Source organism: Perna viridis, chromosome 5, assembly GCF_037379345.1.
Source record: "Perna viridis isolate PV_CMFRI_1.1 ecotype Kerala chromosome 5, ASM3737934v1, whole genome shotgun sequence".
Taxonomy (NCBI): domain Eukaryota; kingdom Metazoa; phylum Mollusca; class Bivalvia; order Mytilida; family Mytilidae; genus Perna; species Perna viridis.
In genome coordinates this window covers 8,538,478-8,547,566 of record NC_142449.1, presented here as the reverse complement: position 1 = coordinate 8,547,566, position 9,089 = coordinate 8,538,478, and the positions used below count along the sequence as shown (strand labels likewise).

Genomic DNA, 9,089 nt, shown 5'->3' with positions numbered 1-9,089 from the left:
TGCGCTCTAATACTATGCTTAAGCTAATTTATGAATGCAATAAATTCCTTATATTACAGAAAAGATTTTGCACCAGCTAGGGGTATCTATATTACTTCTAAAAAAACATTTACTAAGTTTTTTTATTTTTTTTTCACCGTTACAAAACTTTGATGCAATTGCAGGTTCTTAATTAAAAATGGTGTTGTTAACCCAGATTTTTACTGAAATATAATTTATAAAGCACATTCTTTCAAACAAAATTCGATGGGTTTATTGACCTTAATGTAATAGATTTATTGGTAAAGGATACAATTTAAAATTATTGTCTATCTGAGTTTTCCAGAGCTTTCTTACAGGTGTGTTCACTCTTATTGAAGACATTTTTGGTGATCTCTGAAAGTAGTATTTTGTATTTAGGCTATACGGCGGTGCATTTGTTACATTTCACCATATCCGTTCTTTTGTTCCTATTATACTAGCAATCTATCAAAGATTGACAAAAAGATATTTTTATTCTGATCAGTAGAAATAAAATAAAATGTGTAAAAAATCTTCAGTTTTTTTAAGATACTCTTTAATAATAGGTATATATGTCACGCGACGATTTTGTTGTACCTGAAGGTTATAGTTTTATTATTCGTTTACTGGACTAAAGACGAAGTTGCAGTTTTATCTATTTTTATCACTCTGGCTAGTAATATTTTTGACAGTCATTGACTCTGTTATTTAGAATTTAAGATAAGTGCTGTTTTTATAAATATATTTAGTATTCTTGTTCGTTTGACTATACATCAACTGCACGACATAAAACCAGTTTAAAATATTTTTGCGTCGTTTTTTTGAATGAGAAAAAAATAAGTAAAAGAGTGAAGTTAGAGAAACATAGCAGTCTAAACACTGATAAGTTTTCTTTATATCTGAAAAAAAAAAAGATTTTCTATAACCATAACATGTCCAGCAATGAAATTGTGTACCAATGCGATAAAAAGAAGGATAACTCATGACCATTAATTTTCCTTTAAAAATGTTCATTTAATGCCTCAAAAGCGAGATCGCTTCTAACGTTGTATCACTAGTTCGACTGCTTCTTTTATAGTGGGAGCAAGCCCCTGTGGTTGTAGATTACATTTTCCTTTATAGTAGGAGCAAGCCCCTGTGGTTGTAAGATTACATTTTCCTTTATAGTAGGAGCAAGCCCCTGTGGTTGTAGATTACATTTTCCTTTATAGTAGGAGCAAGCCCCTGTGGTTGTAAGATTACATTTTCCTTTATAGTTGGAGCAAGCCTATCTGGTTGTAGATTACATTTTCCTTTATAGTGGGAGCAAGCCCCTGTGGTTGTAGATTACATTTTCCTTTATAGTGGGAGCAGGCCCCTGTGGTTGTAAAATTACATTTTCCTTTATAGTGGGAGCAAGCCCCTGTGGCTGTAGATTAAATTTTCCTTTATTGTTTCGGCTTGATGTAATCTGTGTAATCTGTAACTCAAAAAAGAAAAAAAGTATTTAACCAATGTTATTCAAACTTTGCACAGTGTTCAATACACATTGTAGATGTGCACCTCCTGTTATAAAAAATGATTAATTCTTTCCTTCATTTTTTTTGCCATCTTGAACTTATTTTTGTCTATTTATGTTGTGGACTGTACCTACTTCGTGTGACCTATAATATTCAAGACTTGCACAGCATCTGTACACATTTGAGGATGTGTACCTTCTGTTATGGGCAATTATGGTTAATTGTTTCCTATATTTTAAGCATGCAGTATATACCAACATTAGTACAGTTACTTTAAGAAATTTATAACCTATACTGTAGTTTTTTTCTAACTTGCTTGAACCACAGATTCTGACAAAATGTGAAAACAATATTTGATATCAATAAAAGTTAAATACTGTCCCACTTTAAATAAATAATTCTTATCACAGAAATTAAAAAAAAAAAAGATCTAGCAGTCACCGCTATGAGGGGACACAAATGAGGACATTACAGCAAAGCAAAAAGAAAGCACAACAGGTATTTTCCGTGCTCAAGCCTGATTGGAGAGTCTCGATTTAAAAACTGGCACTAAGTTCAAAAATCTTTAATCTGTTCTCCTGTATGGATCAGAAACCTAAAATGAAACAGCAGTATCTGTCATTTATGGAAAAGGACCGAACAGCAACCAATTACCCAAATAATAAGATCTAGAAAATGGAAATGAGTTTAGCATAGAACGACAAAAGGGGCACCGAAAAAGGGGATGCCAAAACAAACCTGGTATTGGCGACTTGTGAATGAACTTAACAGAATTTATAAGATCTGGGAACGTGGAAAACTAACAAGCAATAGAAGGTAAACGATGGATACAAACTGTAGTCGCCTGATGTCCCCCATGGGACGAAGTGGACTAAGTCAACGTAAGTCAGTAACCGCAAATTCACCATTCGTTCCTTTAGTTTTCCTTCCACACTCTTGTTTACAGTTTCTAGAGTACGACACGATAGTTTATGATAATTGAAGCCGATATATATGTGTAAACAAAGTATATTGGAATAAGCAAACAGAACCACATGTCAGGTATTAGTAAAACCTGACTGGTCATCACGCTGTATAAACTTATTAACGCAAAATATGTATTTAATCATCTCTGAACATCGGGCGTTATACAAAAAAAAACTTGTCGGGAATAGCAAGCTTAAGTAATGACGAAAATTAAAATTTATCACTTTAGTTAACCAAGCAAAAGGGAAACCAACAGCTGCGCTCAAGTCCATCGCCTGAAACAAAACAAAAGACAACAAACCAGTAAAAGGTATATATGTCCGTGGTAGTCTATATAAAAAGAGGATGGGAACATTATTAAGAGGCAAACAAGATCTGTCTTCGTGTTACAGTAAAAAAGAAACAATAACAACAAGCAACAAGAAGCAACCATGAGCGCTTTTACTGATTTGACCGATTCTAACGTTCATCCAGTTGTAAGGGGTCAATTAATGTTACTTAAACAGTTTCAAGATGCCTATTGTTAGAAATCAATTTTAAACCTAATACTTCCTTTAAAATGACCACACTAAAAAACGAAAAAGAAAAAAAATCAGTTACACCACTTACGGAAAATCTAATTGCTTTTCTATCAGGTGTATTTTTAACTTTTATATTTTTTATCAACAGAAAAAATTAATTGTATGTATTCCCATAAAAAAAACTATTTTATTGTTTATATGTGCCACTGTTTCACGGACATAAACTCGGTTTTATTTCCCCATCTGTAGCTTTTACAAGGTTAATGTTATCAAATCAATTGAATTGTTTGTTTAAAGGGCACTAAGTTAGTACTACAGTTCTATCGGAAGCTGTTGATCATAATCTGATCATTTGATCTGGTTTAAATAATCGATTATCAATCGGTTAAACGCAGGCAGCTCTTTTTACTTGAGAATCGTGATCAATAGACTGACAACCTGCGAGTTGTCTAAATACCTGCGATCAATAAGTAACGATCGTTTGTGTGTACATTAATTATTTATTTGTCACTGTGTTCGTTCAGGAATAAGTTTCAAACGAAAATTGCCCGATCTCTGTATCTTATCTACGGGAACATGTGGTGCTCATTCTACTAAGCTGCTATCAAACGGGAGTGTTGGCCAATAGCATCGTCCGACCTTATTTGGAATCCAATCCCATGGAGTAAGATAGCTGTGTTATGTCCGACATTTTCGCATAATTTATTCACCCTGTCGATGAGAATTTCGTATCATCTTATTGTATCTTTCAATGATGAATATGTTATAATTCATTGTAATTTTCGATAATGCAATAATGAAGGTTTATCAAAATGGCTACGCCTGCGTGACGGCTATGATATGAAGGTGTAATGGCATAAGTAATCTGCTTACGATACAACGCCATCTTTTCTTGAAACAGATACTGAATCAAGTGAGTGTTTATAAAAAATCTTCATCTGACGTGTGTCTTATGTAACAATAATGTGAAATAATCAAAAATAATATCAGCTTCAAGGATATCATTGTAACACGGCATGCCGGAACGATCAATGACGGAACAAAATTGTTCAATACTTATTCTTCACCTGACTTTTTCTTAATTAACCTTAATTTACACCATTCCATTGATTTCTGTTTCTGACGAGTCTCGGTGGATTATGTCAGCCATTTTGGATAGAGAATGCCGGTGAATTATTTTCTTGGAGGATATATGTGGATAATGTTATTTGTTTCTGTGAAAATACATATCTAGCTTTGAGTTTGACACCTCCCTCCATGCGGTTAGCATCTAAATGACAACTGGAGGAGGTCGTTTCGATTTTGATGATGGGGGCACGTATAGTGGAGGATGGGAGGATGGTAAAGCTCATGGACATGGAGTATGTACAGGCCCCAAGGGCATGGGCGAATATTCTGGAGCATGGCAGTACGGTTTCGAAATATCGGGAGTTTATACGTGGCCAAGTGGAAATTCTTTCAAAGGCCAGTGGTTTCAGGGAAAACGACATGGATTAGGTATAGAAACAAAGGGCAGATGGGTGTACAAAGGAGAATGGACACAGGGATTTAAGGGTCGATACGGCGTCCGACTATCGACGTCGTCAGGTGCCCGCTATGAGGGAACATGGACCACTGGACTGCAAGATGGATATGGTTGCGAGACCTATGCAGACGGGGGTAAGCTTCTGCACATGTCCCTTTAGATGTTACCCTATTATGCATGTCCCTTTTCTGTTGCTAATCTTCTAACTATCAAAATACGTGTATGTAATATTCACACGTGTAAAATTCCAATACTAAAACTTTTGTGAGTTGTTTGTGGTTCATTCAATTCAAATGGAAATAAGGCATGATTTCAGGATGCTTTAACTATCTCTGAAATTGCTCCGAAGTAATTATGAAGAGTAGTAAACATGACTATTAATGACGGATTAGAGAGGATGGTGTCACCATTAGTGATTATTTCAATCAATGAACGAACCATTATTAACACAAAAAATCGTCAATAAGCAAATCAAATCAGTGCAATTTTCTGGAATTCACCTCTTTTATTTCGGTTAAAGTGTGCAAAATGGAACGTATTAACATCATTTTAAATGTAAATCGGTATTGGTTAAAAATCATTGTTGGTAAATTACCAACAAGCCTTAAAATAAAACAGATCAGCATAACCGTAACGATTGCAAAAACAAACAAAAAAATTACTCAGATATATTAGACTATAATCTGAGGTTATTGACATGAAGGTCATTTAAAAAAATACGTGAATTCCACCTCATTAGTATAAAATCTCAAGTACACTTGACGTTAAAAGTTAATAACTTTACTATGGTTGGAAAAACATGAAGGATATTTTCTTTAAATGGAAAAGCTTCTGAGGAATAGAGACATAGCGTCTGTCTGGCTGTAGTTAACATTGTAAGATGTGTGTGGATGGTTTACTTATAAATTGCAGAAACTTAATAAAATGGTTTGATGTGCTTTCAAACTGAACAAAAACCCATTGATTTCAAGGAAATAAGTCTGCACAGGTCCAATTGTCAATACTACTTTAATTTACTCGGGCTTCTATTTTACAACATGAAGTTAAACCTTTTCAAAACTTTGCCTTAATATCGTAATTAGAAATTTGAATTTCTTGAACTGCTTATATTACACGTATAAAACAGGACCACTAAGGCGAACCTACATGAAGGCTTTGATGTACAACATCGCGAAATATTGTAAAATATCACCGAGCTTTTCAAATATTCCTTTTTAAAGCATAACATAGGGATGTTATAGACAGATCAGTTAGAGTGTACAAAAGGAAACAGAACACTAGAGGTCTAAGTATTAATTGACGAATCGCAAATTGAAGTAACGCACGCCATTTGTAACAGATGAACTGGTTATGAATTGATTATAGTCCAGAGAGTCGGGTCGATGTCACAAATGTTACAGATTTGCCACAAGAATCATTATTATCAGATCAATCAAGCGAACCATTTTTTTTTTTGTCTATTATAAAAAGTACTTATTCAGTTCAGAAAGCCCAGATTAATTAACATATCAACTAAAACGTTGTTTAAAGACTTGGTTACACATACTTTGTACTTGATTCCATTTTTATGCTGTACATTTTTGAGGATGTAAAAACGCAATCTAGGTTTGTGACGATTGGCTTGATTTATTTCCGATGTGATTTTTCCCGGTGTACACCAATCACAATTATTTTAATTTAACCATTGCGTATGATGCCTAAGAACTTCCCAAGGCAAGTATTACCTTAAGTATGACCTCAAGTTTACGAAATTATAAAAGACAGTATGACAAAATAAGTCGGCTTGAATATATATGTAAACAACACATGTCGACAGCGAATGGAAGACTGATAATTTGATGATACTATCGATAGTGACCTGAATACTGCAAACTAATAAAACAAAATCAAAACAGCAACATCTTCTGTATGTGAAGGAACAAGGCAAATAATGAAAGGATAGTTAACTTTGGCAATAGATGTAGAGTGCGAACATGTTATGTAGTATTAGCGTCGGACGCAATAAGATTTGCGACTATAGTTGACTTTTGTTTATCACAAAACTTTCATATAATCACAGCTGTTTACTAGTACATGTATATACCAGGTAAATCTAAATGGTAACTTCGCTTTCTAAGGGAGTAAATAGCAGGTATAACGAACTAGTGGAGTTCTTATATACCACATAATAATTTTTTTTTCTGTTGTTTAAAGTTTAGGTTACATTTAACTTATTTAGCTTCAATTTCACAGAACGAAAATAGGTTATATGCGAACATAAATTTATTGCGTGGGGTGATTGTAATTCTAATTAACCGCCTGCTTGTGGTATGACCGAGGGAAGTTGGGGGAATGGGGGCTCTGTTGGACTACAGATCAAGTCTAATCTATACAGCGACAATTCTAATGTCGATGTTGAACACGTGAACTGTTCAAGTATAAATATTTCGTGTTCCATAGTGGAGAAATCCACAAAGTTAGTCGTATATTTCGCTTTTATTGTATTTGCGCTTTCTAAATGACGGTTCTATATTTACGTTTTTTATGCAAATATTTAACCAAGAGATAGGAAAATGTGCCAAGGTTAAAGTCTTATTGGATTATTCTGCCTCGCAATCAATACTTTGTTTGATATTCAACATTGATTTTAATGTATTATAACAACAATTAATGAGCAGCCTTTGTGTATATGAAAGAATGTTATTCAGTAACTAGACAAACTTGTAGATTCTTGCATGACACAATCTCAACATATATGAGAGCAATGACAATCACAGGCTACACAGTCAATTTTTTTCAATAGAAAAAAAAATGCAACTGTACCAGACAGAGCCATAACAATCACAATATATAAATACCACTTAAGATGTTTTTGAAGTTGTCTGGACCTCCTGATAATTGTATCAATGCAAAAATAACGGATATGGTGAACCGCAACAAACGCACCTATATTCAAAATAGTAAATACTTCTAGAGATCGGTCGAACATAGTAAGACATCAATATTGAACTTAACTTCGAAGGTGAAAGTGAAATCGTCCGATAGACCTTGGTGAGTGTGATTAACAGCACGGTTGAGGGATGGTGTCGTTAAGAGTAAGGGTATATCCGGTTTATACCGCTGTTCGTTCGTGTGATCAACTAATACTTTGGAATCGAAATTGAAGCATTTAAAACGATATTTATGAAGACTTATATTTGTAAATTATTTCATAATTATCTAATAACATTCCGTCTCTTTTAAACTTTCTATTATGAAGATGAGCGTATTCCTAAATCCCAATATAAAAAGGCACATACTAATTTTACAATGCACGGTCTATAAATGCAGTGATATATAGGTGCACGCAATGTACAATGTGTGCTTTCTTGTAACTATGGAAACCTACTTGGCGTTAGACAAACTATTTTTTGTTTCTCATTTGTTTTCAATTATTATCACAAGGATTAGTTATCTTACATAATGGATAATGTTTACCATAGTAACTGTTGCTTTAACAAACTGCAGAAATGTTCGTACTGAAAGGTCACGTTATCTCTCACCTTTAGACGCCCTGCAGATAGCGATTAACTCCATGCTGATACATCGAAATACGCTGTTCTGAAGATCCGGTGTTTTTTTTCTATTAATGAAATAAATTTACTGGTTTAAAAATATCAATCGGGCTGCATGGAAGTTGTCCTCGTGAGAATCATGCTAGTTTGAACAAAATAATTTAAAAATAGATCAAATATTTAAGTAGCTTGAGCCATGGACCTCAAAAATCTTCGAGGTGAATGTTGTATTAAAATTTGTTGAAGAAATGAGCACTGTCTCCCTTAAAAACTATTTTTCTACTGCTTGAAGAAAAGTAAGTGTGACAATTGTCGAATTTCTACGGAAGCCTTTTAAAGCCACTCAGTGTACTTTTTATAATTTGTTATAACAAATTTTTAGTTTGTTATAATAGATTATTAATTTTTGATAACAGATTATTTAATTTGATATAACAAATTAATCATTATATAAAGACAAGTGACATATGTTGTATCGCTTGAATCGCCACAAGACGAATAATGTAAGAAACTGTCGATGTGTGGTGACCAAAATTTTAACGCCATACTATAAAGTAACTACTCAAAGGTAATGTATGACTTAAATGTGAGTTGTACAAGAAAATCGAACTGTTACATTGTCCCTAAAGATGGGCACCATCATATCCCCATTTACCCACATGATTACTAGATAGTTAACGTACCGACCCGCAAACTTGACAATAGAATTTGCAACAAACTTGTTGAAGCCCCCCCCCCCCCTCTTTTCAGCGTACGGTTTTATACGATATCAATCCTGAAAATTAAATTCTAAACAAAAATATAATTTTATGACGAAAGTTTAGATTTTTATTGCCTATAATTGGTAGAAATTATAGATACATACGCATGTATTATTTAAGTCAGACTGTATTACCAAAATCTGCACTATTATGCACGTCTTAACTTACTTTATAAAAGTACTTTGTTATATCAAGTTAATAATTTGTAATATCAAATTATCAATTATTAATAAATATTAAAAGTCTATAAACTTTGTTCATAAAATGATATTTAAAAAAAAAAT

General features: G+C 33.6%; 1 protein-coding gene across 2 annotated transcripts in view; it reads left to right on the top strand.

Moving 5' to 3' along the window:
• Positions 1-3,448: 3,448 nt before the first annotated feature.
• LOC148615850 (junctophilin-1-like) overlaps positions 3,449-9,089 on the top strand; it is a 28,396-nt gene continuing 22,755 nt past the window's right edge. The window contains exon 1 of one of the 2 annotated variants that reach the window (XM_088581502.1): positions 3,449-4,645. In XM_088581502.1, coding sequence (XP_088437628.1) covers positions 4,261-4,645 — 385 coding nt within the window. In that variant the 5' untranslated portion in view covers positions 3,449-4,260. The remainder of the gene's footprint in view (positions 4,646-9,089) is intronic. The other variant, XM_088581503.1, reaches the window with a different exon arrangement.